Raw genomic sequence first — 14,711 nt, forward strand, 5'->3', positions numbered from 1 at the left:
ATGAGAGCAAGATTAGCAATTCTTCTACTTCCAGTGATTATAAGACTGATCAACCTAAACCTGATAGGGGTCACTTAGACCTGAGGTTACACCCCAAGATCTTCGTGAGGGGAAGTGTCATAGAGAACACTGTCTAGCTATAAAATTTAGATAAATATTTTTTGATAGATGTCGATAAAAATAAAAAATTGGGTAGCAATAATTAAAAATATAAGTTGAAATAAATAAAACTATGCTTATTTAAACAAAAGATTTTATTAAAGATATTTCCACTGCGATAAAAACTACTCTCTATAAAAGCGGTGAAGTGTGATAGCTGATAGTACTATTACAGTGTACGATTAGTCCGATTAGGTCTGAATCATGGAGCATTATGCTCCATGGTCCGAATAGCGATTGACGTTTGGTAATATTACATTTTCGTACCTTACTAAGTAACGTAACCTTTTAGTACATCGTACATGTGCTACCCAAGACTACTAATCTGTGATCCCGTATTGTCAATGTCATTTTAATTCATTAATTCGGCTTCGCGCGTGCTAAACATTTATGTTGTTTTACGTTTTAAAAGTTAATTTGTCAATTTTATCAACAATATATTTCATATTTTTATTCTAGAAAATGGAATTTCTTGAGTATAATGATGTTACTGCAGAGATTAAGGGTACTATGGTAAGTATCGAAGTATTGTCCATGTTAAAAACAAAAAATGCGCGAATTAAATTTTATTGTTGTCGAGGTTTTAAAAGGAAAATTGGAATGATAGATGAGTTTTAACAGTCATAATCTATATGTCCATTTAATACTATATAATATATGTACCTAATTACTTGAACGACACTAACACGTCTTATGTACCACAATAGTGCTTCTTTTTTGTTAACTAGATTTTGTGGATGTTTAAGTGCAACAAAATTTTTTTCATACAAGAACCAATAATAAAACAATTTCATTTATAAGATTAGTGTGACATAGACATCATAATAGTATATGCTGTTTAAGTACACTTTATTCTTATACATATAGTTTAGAAGTACAGAATACTAAGCTTAATATACAGTATTATATAAGACAGGTAATTATAGTTTATTGCTCACTATAGTGTGTATCTTACATACATTCTTTGTATTACATTTATTTATATTCGGTATATCAAGACCCTTTTTGGTTTGCACACATCAATTTTTAAAAAATATTGTTATATTTTTTCATCTAAACCACTATAGTAACTACCATAATTAAAACTTGACTATTAATAATTAATTTGATAGGAAATAGCCTTACTCAAACTTAACCTTATGTTACCTTAAGTCGGTGAAAAATTGTTGAACGTATATACTATTTATATTTAAAAAAAATATCCTATTATACTATATACTTGAACGATTAAACAATACATTTAAGATTTTTTTTTTTATAAAGGAATGAATAAGTTAGTATTTACTGTCAATATTATTAACATTGAGAAATATTTTGAAATCATTTATTTCTTAAATAAAATAAGAAACTATTTACAGCAAAATATGTATATATAATATGATTAAAAATAATTAACTTGTAAAATTTTGTATTTTTTAATTCATTTTTCATTCATTCATCATTTCATTCTAAATTAATCATTCTTTATAATTTTTAGGTACCAGGAAGACTAAAAATGACAGATCAAAGTATTGTATTCAAAAATAGCAAAACTGGTAAAGTGGAGCAGATATCCGCCAATGACATTGATCTTGTCAATTTTCAAAAGTTCATTGGATCGTGGGGCTTGAGACTGTTTTTGAAAAATGGCACTCTGCATCGATACGGAGGCTTCAAAGAAGGGGTAAAGATTTAAAAAATACAATTACACTATAATAACAATTTTTCATATTACTTTTATACATTGGTACAAAACTGAGCTATATTAAAAGTTTGCACATATAGTCTTCAAACACAAATTATTAGAATAATTCAATGCTGATTTTATTTTCCTTGGATTTTCAATTAAATTCTTTAACATAGTCTTAAATTAAAAAATCACTACATAGTATAAAACAAAGTTGCTTTCTCTGTCCCTATGTATGCTTAAATCTTTAAAATGGCACAATAGATTTTGATGCGGTTTTTTTTAATAGATAGAGTGATTGAAGAGGAAGGTTTATATGTATAATACATGCATAATATAATAGAGGAACAGTGATAGTTTTTGCAACCGTGCGAAGCCGGAGCGGGTAGATAGTATTAAATAAAATAAAAGAATAAAAGAACAAAAAAAATAAAGTATTAAATCACAGAAAATGATAATAAATGTTTAACAATCAATGCCTCATAATAAAATGACATTTTTGTACTGATGGTACGGGGACATACGCCAACCAAAGAGCCAGTGCTTCATATTTAACATTTCTAAGGCCCGTACATATATTTGTCATATAATTATGGAAGTTAAATCCATAGCCTTAGTACATCAGCTAGTTCACCAGTAGTCACCAGTACAATATTAAAACTAAATTAGTCATAGCTTAGTCAAAACAAAGTAAAAACACTATTTTATCAATGTTATAAATAACCAATCTTAAATTTTTAGGAGCAAGAAAAAGTAGCAAAGTTCTTTAAGAGCAACTACAATAAGGACATGCTGGAAAAAGAGCTTTCACTCAAGGGATGGAATTGGGGTACTGCTAAATTTAATGGTGCTGTACTTAGTTTCAATGTCGGCTCTAACACCGCATTTGAGATACCCTTGCATTATGTGTCTCAGTGCAATACTGGCAAGAATGAAGTCACACTTGAGTTTCATCAGGTAAGCACTTTACCTTAGTATTAGATACAACTTTTTATGGCATTAGAGGTTTTTAGGAGTATACAAGGAATTGTTTTCCTTAAATCTGGAAAAGTCTGACTGGAGAATCTTAACCTTCATTTTTTATTCATTTCTTTTTTACAAAACATCACAGCTAAAAAATACTGCTTTCAAGTAATGTTGTGTTCCTGTGGTGACTAAGATTTCTAAAGCTTTCGGGCAGAGTCAGGGTTAGAGTCAGATTCATATGAAAAAAAAAACTATTTTGCAATTACTTTCGTTTAAATGAAGTAATTTAATATATTTCTGAATGTATATTATTGCAAATGAAATATTATAAATGAAAGGCTCTTAGAAGTCATCCATCAATCATGTTAATATTCTTATTTTAGCAAGTTTTTGGCAAAAAAATAAATGCGCATAATATCTCATGTCCCCTTCTTTCCGCCCTTGTAATACTAATATTAAGTACAGTCCTGACTTACTATTTGACAATCTAACAGCTTTATATACTTGTGTATTTCATAACATCTGACAAAAGCACTATTTTATTTAAATATGAATTTGAAAAAAATTAACAAAGTAATATAGAGAATAAAATATATGTTACTGCCGATACAGATAAACAATAAAAAAATATATTTTAGGAATCTGAAAACGATAAAAACAGACTGACCATAAAAACATATGTAGTTCCTGTACAATTTGTATGCAGCTGGTTGCATTTATGTCAAGCTAAAAAATGTATCTGTATTATATATCTGTATTATATCTACTGTATCTAAATGTAATGTATTGTAACACATTCTCATTTGGTGCAGTCATCTAAAGCTATGCTGCTACATACATTGTGATAATTAATATTCATTTTATAGAAAATAATATGCAAATAATCGACAAGTGTCTAAATCTTTTTAGAACGATGATACACCCGTATCACTAATGGAGATGAGATTCCACATTCCAACAAACGAATTAGCTGGTGACATGGACGCAGTGGAAGCTTTCCACCAGCAAGTGATGAACAAAGCCAGTGTTATCTCTGTATCTGGCGACGCTATTGCCATTTTCAGGGAATTACAGTGTCTTACACCTCGGTAAGATTATATCGCTACTGAAAGACCTTACAGTAGATTTGTGTTAACCATAATCGTCAAATTTGGAAATTTGTTGATGTTTTTTTCACTAATGATATAATAATAATAATAGTGAAAGAAGTGAATCCATAAACACTACTTTTATTATAAAAATTATAGGACCAAATAACGAAAATATATATTCACTCAAAATTAGTTATACTTTTTCATTTTATTTTAAAGTTAATGTAATAAAAGATTTCCAGGATTAGACAGACTTGATTTGATCGTCACAGCTATACAGTTTTATATAGTAAATAAAAATTAATGAAATTTACTAATAAATATTTTTATCATTTTAGTGGTCGTTACGACATCAAGGTGTTCCAGACATTCTTTCAGCTTCACGGTAAAACGTTTGACTACAAAATACCAATGTCGACAGTATTACGACTCTTCCTATTACCACACAAAGACACGAGGCAGATGTTTTTTGTAGTCTCCCTAGACCCGCCTATCAAACAGGGTCAAACAAGGTACCACTACTTGGTGTTACTGTTTGGTATTGAAGAGGAAACCAGTCTGGAATTACCCTTTACTGAGTGAGTTACATTACCTATATGAATAATTTAGTTTCAATATTAATACTAAGAATTTGTTAATATATTTATGGAAATACCTACAAGTATATTAATACAGTAAGTAATGTAAAAAAATTGGTCAGGATCGTTTTTTCACAATTTCAACCTATTTAAATATTTCAGGCCGTTTTGATAATGGGTCACTTAAATATTAAAAAAGCATCAGTAACAACATTTTCAGCGCGAGTATAATATTCTTACAAAATAATTTACGATTATTTTTAGGGAAGAACTAAAGGAAAAATATGAAGGTAAAATCACAAAAGAATTGTCTGGACCTACATATGAAGTGCTGACTAAAATAATGAAAGTTATAATCAACAGAAGAGTCACTGGACCTGGAGATTTTCTAGGGTAACTATAGGACTTCTTTAGACAACATAGAGTTAAATTAGATTTTTAGAAAAGTATATAAAAACCAATTGTGTTTCACTGTCTGTAACTATCTTTATGCTTTGTTTGTAATATATTTGTGGTGTACAATAAAGTATCAGTCATCATAATCATCATCATCATTTCAGCCTATCACAGTCCACTGCTGGTCACAGGCCTCCACAAGTCCACGCCAAAAATAGCGCGAACTCATGTATTTCCCTGGGTGGCTACAGTAGTAAAGAATATAGCCACCACCTCTCTTTCCGTGGGTGTCGTAAGAGGCGAATAACACAGTTCCACCACCACCTTGGAACTTATAAAGCCGACCGATAGCGAGTTAACCATCCAACTGCTGGCTTTGAAATACACAGGCCGAAGACGGGCAGCAGCGTCTTCGGTGTGACAAAGCCAGCCCTGCGGTCACCAACCCGCCTGCCCAGCGTGGTGACTATGGACAACACACATGAGTTCGCGCTATAAACTATAAATAATAATAATGAAAAAAAATATTTAGAGTTCTTTGTCATATTTTCACTTCTTTTCTTGAATTATTGATGATATTGATGATTATTGATGATTAGAATATATGAATTTAAAAAAAAAAAAACAAACTAGGCTGTATAGCATAAAACCTTTGCCTTTGCCCGAGATGCGCGTACTAAGGTCGGCCGCCCCGCAGGCACCACCGCACGCCGGCCATCGCGTGCTCGCACAAGGCGGCGGCCGGCTACCTGTACCCGCTGGACAAGGGCTTCATCTACGTGCACAAGCCGCCCGTGCACATCCGCTTCGAGGAGATCGCCTCCGTCAACTTCGCGCGCGGCGGCGCCTCCTCCACCAAGTGAGTCGCTGTCCGTACTGTCGGCTGATACATCGCTATTTTAACTTCGTTTCACTCTGACTTCTACAATATTTAACGACCTCTCATAATTACATGTTCATGTAAGTGTGTATATAGTCAAGTATACATGTATTTTATATTATTATTTTTGAATAAGTTTATCTTAATATATATAAATCTCGTGTCACAATGTTTGTCCTCAATGGACTCCTAAACTACTTAACAGATTTTAGTCAAATTTGCACACCGTGTGCAGTTTGATCCAACTTAAAAGATAGGCTATATTTTATTTTGATATATTATGTTATTATTATATTTCAGAAAAAATAAGGTGATACGAAGTTCGCCAGGTCAGCTAGTAGCTTTATAATTATTAATCACTCTTGCACTACTGTGCCATGGTAACGCCAATTCTGACCACCATGGGTAGACTGGTAGAGATCTCTTATAGAGATAAGTTCGCCCTTGCCAACTTACTTTGTAAATATGATTTCTTCTTGTTTCTTTTTTAAGTACAATAAAGAATATAATGATTTTACCTTAAAATAACTTGGTAATCGGAAACATGTTTTTGGTTTTATTACATTTTTGTATGTTGTATGTTGGGTTTTAGCACTGTATATTAACTATAAAAGTGATGTTAGGACACTTAAAATAAAAACTCCCTTAAAATCTGTTTGCTGTAATCTGTAACTCATTGTGTTAGTAATATTTCGAATTTTTTTTAATAAGCTGTCTAAGAAAAAAAAAAAAAACAATTCGATGTCACACATGTACAACGAACCAACAATTTTTTATTAGTGAACGTTTAATATAATAGTCTAATATAATGTAACATTTCAACAGATCTTTCGACTTCGAGATTGAACTGAAATCCGGCAGTATCCATACCTTCAGCAGTATAGAGAAAGGAGAATACGACAAATTGTTCGACTACATTACGTCTAAGAAGCTACACGTTAAGAACACTGGAAAGAATGTAAGTATTGCTTTGAGATGCCTTTGGTAATTGGACACTTGATATAAATTGTCGCTTTGTATGTCACAAGTTAATGTTTGGAGATAATCTATTCATTTTTGATAAATTAGTCAATCAACTATCATTCGGTTATTCAATCTATTTGATATAGGTTGTTAACTCTCGATTCACGACTGTTTAGTTGTGCATTTACTTCTAGTTAAGACAATAAATATATAATGACTAACTGCTTAAAAATAATTGTTAGTATAATTTGCTTATGATTAAATAAATATATATATGATAAACAATAATAATAATATGATTTAAAGTATAAATGTTAAATTGGTATGTTTCATATAAATCAAAAAATATCTTAAAGACTTGCAGAAGGATTAATTATATTTTTTTTTTCTTCACAATATTTACCATAACCGAACTTAAGCTTATTTTGAATAAGTTTATGTATCCTTGATTAACAATATCTTTATGCACTGGTTATGGTTAAGTAAAAACCAGCTTGTGTGTGTGTGTGTTCAGGACAAGGCGCTGTACGACGACGACTTCGGCGACTCGGACACGGAGAAGGAGCCGGACGCGTACCTGGCGCGCGTGAAGGCCGAGGCCAAGGAGCGCGACTCCGACGACAGCGACGGCTCCGACGAGAGCACCGACGAGGACTTCAACCCCGACAAGGCCAGGGAGAGCGACGTGGCCGAGGAGTGAGTGCCCGTTCATTACTTGCTTCTTAATTCTTGCTTGGTTAAGGTTATTATGTACAATATAGGTAGATTTTTTTTTTATCAGAGGTTAAATTTTTGTTAAACCCCGCTGTAACCTTTAAGGTTAGAGTAACGCTTGGCTCCGGCGCTGCGGGTAGTGCAGCCCTCCCTCCGCGCCTCCGCGGCTTTAAAAAAAACACTAGGGGTAGGGCAGACCAAGACCACGTGGACAGTGGGGTGCTCCGATTCGGTTTTGGGTATTTTTCGAATTTCCAAACCTATATTCTAGCACGCAATGTTACTAATTTCATTAGAATATTATGTCTGACAAGTTATTTTGTTTAAAAGTGTCGATTTGTCAGTCGTTAAAGGTCAGTTCGTATCGCATTTTGATCTTACAGTAAAGATCGTTTTTACGTAAATTTGTTCGAAAATAACGCGTGATAGTCGCAGTAAGGAGCATGAGTACACTTACCGCAACACCGGAATTAAGGTAAAGTCAGAAATAACAAAAATTTAACCTCCGACAAAAAATCTACCTATATTGTACATAATAGCCTGAAAGACTAAAATTATTTTCATTTTATAAAGAAACATTAAATTTAATCGATTTGCATTCATTTATGCCCATAAAATTAAAATATTTTGTAAAAACCTTACATTCGCGAATGCATACCTCCAATAAAACGCATCCGCATCTGCTTCCGCGGATTTTTCCATCTGAAGCAACACACACACACACACACGCACACTTCAGCCTAAAACAGTCCACTGCTGGACATAGGCCTCCACAAGTTCGCGCCAAAAATCATGTGTTTAGCCCATCTCTATATCTCTGCCATCTGAAGCCACTCTGGTATATATTGTTTGTGGGTTCTCTTAAATACCCAGCTGTCAACATATTCGTCCGAGTACATAAATGTTAAACATGCATAAATAATGTTTTAACAGATTTAGTTAAACATCAAGGTAGAATAATAAATAAAATAATTTAAATTCTTTTAATTTGTTTCATATGTAATTTCTTTATTAACCTATATAGGTTCGAAAAGGGTTTTTTGTGTTTTTTAAAAGATTAAACTTACTATACAATTAAGAAACTATCTAGATTTAAAATATAGGTAATTTTTTTAACATAATTATAACACATAAATTAATTTTACAGGTACGACACCAACCCGTCCTCTTCCGAAGAGTCCGACGCATCAGGAGCGTCTGGTGACAGTAAGAAAGAAAAGAAGAAGGAAAAGAAACCCAAAAAGACTATCACCATTGTAAGTTTATAAATTTACTTAAATTTCGTCTAATTAAGACTTTCTCGACCTTAGAATTACAATCAAATTAAATTCATTTAATTATAATTGAAAAAAAGTTAAAGTAAAACTTAAAACATAAATCGCTATGTACATAGTTATGTAAAATAAATCATTATCGATCGATATCGATCTTAATAATAATACATTTACCGATATGAAGAACATTGCATCTGATTTTGTTAAATTTTCTGGAGAGCGTTTTACAATTTTGTTTCATTTAAAAAGTGGCCAAGTGATGTTAAATAAAGCCGCATACGTAATAAAGTAAATTGTTCTACTATTAATTTTTGCGTTCTGTAATATGGACTTGTCCCTACCCTGTAGCTTATATTTATCATTCCTTTAATCGGGTTGTCTGGAAGAAATGGCTAAATAGCCATATGTCCGCCCATTGTACTTTACTGTCTGTAACTGTCTTTAAATGTGTTTATTGTTGAAAATGTAATTGTGGTTTACAATAAAGTCGCCCATGACGTCGGATGTAAAAAACAGCAACTTTACAGGAGAGTGATTCAAAGTGTAAATTGTGTGTATCTTTTTACTTATTTTAAGCAGGATCGTGAAATTTTAAAGTCATGCTGTACAGACTATTTATGTTTAATATGATTACTAGCCGGTATTTAATGTGTAAATATGAGAAGAGTCACTTGTTACATTTTTAATCGGTTAAGACTAATAGGTACTGATTTGTCAGAAGTACCACAACTAAATAATATATGCATAAAATAAAAAAAATGTCTTCAGTTGATGATAGATTTGGTTATTTGGGAACGTTTTATGAAATAAACAAAAAATGCAATTTTGCAGTTTCGACGATGTTAATAGTCACTAGCGAAGTATTAATAAATCATCTCTGAAACGACTGGACCGATTTTGACGGGACTTTCACTGGCCGATAGCTGATGCAATAAGGAGTAACTTAGGCTACTTTTATTTTAGAAATTTGTTTATTTTATAATTTTGAGAACTGAACAATAACTTTTTTGTTAAATTCTACGCGACTGAAGTCGCGAGCACAGCTAGCAATTAAATAAAACTTGACCACGTTGTGATACATGAAACGGAACGCTGTTCAAGTTACAATGACATAATATATACAAAATACAATTGTTTTAGTTTAAAAACATTGTATCAACAGTTCCAATAATGTAGTATCAACTTAATGTATATTATAAGCTACTGTGATGTTGAAATTTTGAGTAAAAAAAAATGGTATTTGTTATTACAATATTACTGTCCCAACCACCAATATTATATATATTTTTATTTTCGTTCGTAACAGAAATTATAATTTTTTATGCAGAAATTTGGATTATCTTGAATTACAATGGTTTTTTTTTATCTAATAATCGTTCTAGTGGTCGTATAAATACGGTTCACAGATTGAAAGATAATTTTTCCCTCCCCATTATTTTGATGGTATAGTTAGAAAATATTGTTTCATTAGTTACAATGTTCTTCATATCAGGTGTCGATTTAATAGAATATTATTTATTTTTAAATAGTTAACTGGTACAAAGCTTACATGTGTCATGTTACTTAAGATATAATTTAGCTATGACTAACCTATTGTAAGATGAAAATTTTTAAACATTAATTTATTGATGCAATTAAAATAGTGGACTACTGCCTGTATCCAATGAAATGTATAGTTTGAAAATGTAATAAATGTACTTTATTTAATTTATTGTATGCACACAGCAACAACATATTTAAAAGGTTTATCAAAGAAGCGGATAAATGTGTTTTCAATTTTAAAATTACTTTATTCACATGATATGTTTAATTTTAAAAAGATAAATGTGTTCATTATTTCCTCTCACTACAATTTCTAGTCGGAGGCTCCTCGCAAACGCAAGGAGAAATCGAAAAAACGCGAAAAGGACGCGAACGCGCCCAAGCGGCCCGCCACCGCCTTCATGCTGTGGCTCAACGAGAACAGGAAGGGCATCGTGGACGCGCACCCGGGCATCAAGGTCACCGAGATCGCTAAAAAGGGCGGCGAGCTTTGGAGGGACCTCAAGGATAAGTCGGTGAGTGTCGGCTGGCTATAGGACTACTCAAAACTATTAGTTTTAAAGAATATTTATTTCCAATTAAAAACAGGTGGGCATGCTGCACATTTTTTGTATTTCACGCACAATACTGTTGGTAAGTACTGTGTGGCTACGGTACTAAAGAATTTAGCCACCCCCTCTCTTCCCGTGGGTGTCGTAAGAGGCGACTAAGGGATATCACAGTTCCACTACCACATTGGAACTTAAAAAGCCGACCGGTGGCGGGATAACCATCCAACTGCTAGCTTTGAAATACACAGGCCGAAGACGGGCAGCAGCGTCTTCGGTGCGACAAAGCCAGCACTGCGGTCACCAACCCGCCTGCCCAGCGTGGTGACTATGGGCAAAACACATGAGTTCACGCTATTTTTGGCGTAAACTTATGGAGGCCTATGTCCAGAAGTGGACTGTGATAGGCTGTAATGATGACTGTTGGTAAAATACAAAAAGTGTGCAGCAGTTGATAGATACATTGCGATTTGTTATGTGTATTATATTAGCCTGTTGGCGCAATTTGTAGTGACCCTGCTTTCTGCTCCGCGGGTTGTGGGTTCGATTTCCACCCCAAGCCTGGGTGTAATATAAATGTTTATTTATATATTTATATATGTATTATTTATAAGTATGTATATCGAAAAAAAATATGTAGCTAAATACCAGTCGTCTGTTACCTATGACACAAGCATTAAGTTGCTTGCTATAGGAACAGACGACCGTGTGTGTATTGTGTAGATATTTAATTATTATTTATTGTTTATTGTACTTGCAATAGTATTCTTAGAACTAAACATTTTTTACATTAATATGGACTGTTCTTCAATGTATTAATTGTATACCTATCTGCTTTATATCCATTTTTAGGTTATTCCTTTGTACTGATGCCGATATTTCAAATGTTATTTTATAGGAGCGAAAAAAAACATAGAGGGCTCTGTACCGGCAGCTACTTGCTTATCCACAGTCCCTAAAGATAGCGTTCTAAATTTTCCTTTAACTAAATTGAGACAATCAAATTCTTCTTGAAATAATATAATAAATATATAGCATACTTTATATCTTATAGCTGTATCAGTTTCAAGTAAAGGGGGCTATAACGAACAACAATAGAGATAGGTATACAATGTTCGAATAACATGCATTTAACATGAGACAGAAAAGAAATTATATATGGCACTTACACAGATTAGTTTAAAAATAACTATTGTACATATACATACATCTAAATATCATAATCAAATATATAATCTATATTATTTTCTATTTTTTTTTTTACTTTTGTACACAGGAGTGGGAAGAAAAGGCAAGCAAAGCAAAAGAGGAATACAATCAAGCGATGAAGAAATACAAGGATAGCGGTGCAGCAGATGAGTTTAAACAGAAGAAAAAGCAGGCGGAGAAGGAACGTAAAGCCGCAGACAAGAAGGCAAAGGCTCCACCTAGTAAGAAAACGAAGAACACAAGTGCGAGCTCGAGCTCAGGGAAATTCACTAGTAAGGAGTACATCGAGGATGATGACAGCTCCTCAGACTCTGGCAGTGATAAGAAGAAGAAGGAGACTAAAGAGGTTAGCAGTCTATTTAATTAATTATAAATTATTATTAAGCTACCGTATTCGTAACTTAGATTCCGCTAAAAGTAATATCCAAGTAAATCAATGCTTATTCATTTTAAAATAAAAAACATCTATGTAATGTATAATGATTGCATATTCCGTTATATAGTTTGCATGAAAAACAACACCAATAAAGCCATATTATAATATGTACACCATAACCCATATATTTCACGGTGACTTTGTTTCGAATATGTCGTGCAATGCATGTACATTATACATTCTCATCTATTCTGATACGTCGTGAATAATTCGCTTTATTTAATCTGTGCGGAGTTCCGTTCAATTTGAATTTCAGTTGTACATTACTCAACATCACTTCTATTACTATCCCAATGTATAATTTGAAATAATTTTGTTGAAATTGGTATACATTTTAAAACTGAATAAATTGAGGATTCGATGCTTTATGTATTCTTGTTCTTCTTCATATAAATATTAATTTAATCTTAAACTTTGTAGTGTCTAAAACGAGAAATGTTAAATTACAATAAATTGCATCAAACATTAAATTAGACCCAAACGTTTAGTTTTATTTGTTTGTAATTAACCTTTTTTATCTGTGTTATTTCTTGCAGAGTAAAGAAACAAAGAAGGATAAGCCAAAAGCTAAGAATTCATCATCAGAAGCATCGGCTTCAGAGACGAGCGGTAGCGGGAGCGACAGCGATTGAATTCTTATAAATTATTCTAAGCCCTTGTTCAAAGCTATATAGAAATTGGCGAAATACTGATTACGTTACAAACTACCAATAGGAATTTGATGTTTGTTTTTTTTATGATATGACCAATAATATTGGCCAACAGTTCCTTTTAAGTTTCGTATTATATTGAACAAGAATAATTTCTCATGTATATGATTTATAACAAAATATATGCGCTGGTCGCGTTCCGATTCTGATAAAAAAAATTAACAAAGAAGAAAATATTTTATGTGCTTTCCTAAGTACATTATAATATAATGTTAGTGTATAATGTGAAATGTTGAAAATCTGCAACCATTTCGTCAATCGCTATATAACAGCTGATCGGGTTTGTTTAAGATATCGTGATAAATTTAGTTAAGATACGTTTTAGTATGAATAGACATTATGTAATTCATTTTAAGTACGTTAACATGTAATTGAATTTAACTTCACTGTCCGATAAGTAAACAAATAATAAAATTGTTTCTTTATAATGGCAAGTTTTTTCCTTATCTATATAATACTATAAAGCTGAAGAGTGTTTGTTTGTTTGAACGCGCCAATTTCTGAAACTGCTTCAAAATGAAAAATCCTATATGATACCTAGCGTTTTTAAAGAACAGTATCCCTAATTTAGGGTCATTTTTTCGCAGGCAGCGCTATCTTCGTACTAAAAAAAATGAGCTTTAATTTGATATAGAAAACATATGAACACACGCCACGAACGTATAAATATAACAAAATATTGGCGGGCTTCGGAGTATTTTACCGCCAAATAGGCAACGGCATCCATGGCCTTTTAAATATCTAAAAAGGATTTTTTAGAATGTACTTTTTGACTGTTAACAATGTTTTCTCATGTTCACAAATGTTAAAATTGGAGTTTGATTAGCTAACTGTTGAATATACTAATTTCGAAGCCGGAAACCGTAATATTTGCTTACATTAATAAGATGAGCGAGTTTGCAGTTCACATTTTAATTTTTAAAGTTGCTAAAATTTGGCATTATACCATGGATATTGTCAATGATATAGATAAACAAAAAACTTATCTCCGTAAGCGAAATACTTAATTCGTAATGTATGTAACATGCATTTCTATTGAAAACATTTTATTTAATTCTGTAGCTCGTTATTTTCACACTATTTTTGTCTAACATAAGATCGTTTTGTTACTGTAACAGTAACATTTTTATGAAGTTAAAACAATATTTTCTTGTAGGAGTAAAAAAGGATGAAACAACTATTTTTTCGCCGTTTACTACTTAGCGGTAAGCACCTTACAAACTTTTATTCTAAGAATCACCCTCTTTAAAACGAATGAAAGTCAATGAAGAAAATAATATTTGTTCTCAAAAGATCTTTGCCTTTTCTTCTTTCATAATCTTTGTCTGTTAATAATGGTTCCTTTAAAAAGGGATCATGAAAGGCAACCAAAATATGTTACCGCGCACGTTATGTAACTTGTAACTTGTGGCAATGTTCTGCCATTATATTGATTTTTAAAAAGTTACTTCATATTTTTCAGTTTATGTTTAATTTATTACAAAAATAAAAGGACTTATCATAATGTGTATGTAAGTAGGTGGGTACATGTTATATTAGTTTTCTTGTTAACAGTGTTATAATGGTAGTTGCTTTAGTA

General features: G+C 32.3%; 1 protein-coding gene across 1 annotated transcript; it reads left to right on the top strand.

Moving 5' to 3' along the window:
- The first annotated feature begins 508 nt into the window (after positions 1-508).
- On the top strand, positions 509-13,560 carry LOC123656220 (FACT complex subunit Ssrp1). Its single transcript, XM_045591923.1, has 13 exons — positions 509-672; positions 1,637-1,822; positions 2,567-2,782; positions 3,701-3,879; positions 4,221-4,460; positions 4,725-4,853; positions 5,554-5,715; positions 6,562-6,694; positions 7,214-7,395; positions 8,561-8,669; positions 10,547-10,744; positions 12,054-12,332; positions 12,959-13,560. The coding sequence occupies exons 1-13, from the start codon at positions 622-624 to the stop codon at positions 13,052-13,054; spliced, it is 2,160 nt and encodes a 719-aa protein (XP_045447879.1). The 5' UTR covers positions 509-621; the 3' UTR covers positions 13,055-13,560.
- Positions 13,561-14,711: the final 1,151 nt, after the last annotated feature.

The sequence above is a fragment of the Melitaea cinxia genome, chromosome 9 (genome assembly GCF_905220565.1).
Source record: "Melitaea cinxia chromosome 9, ilMelCinx1.1, whole genome shotgun sequence".
In the NCBI taxonomy this organism is placed as follows: domain Eukaryota; kingdom Metazoa; phylum Arthropoda; class Insecta; order Lepidoptera; family Nymphalidae; genus Melitaea; species Melitaea cinxia.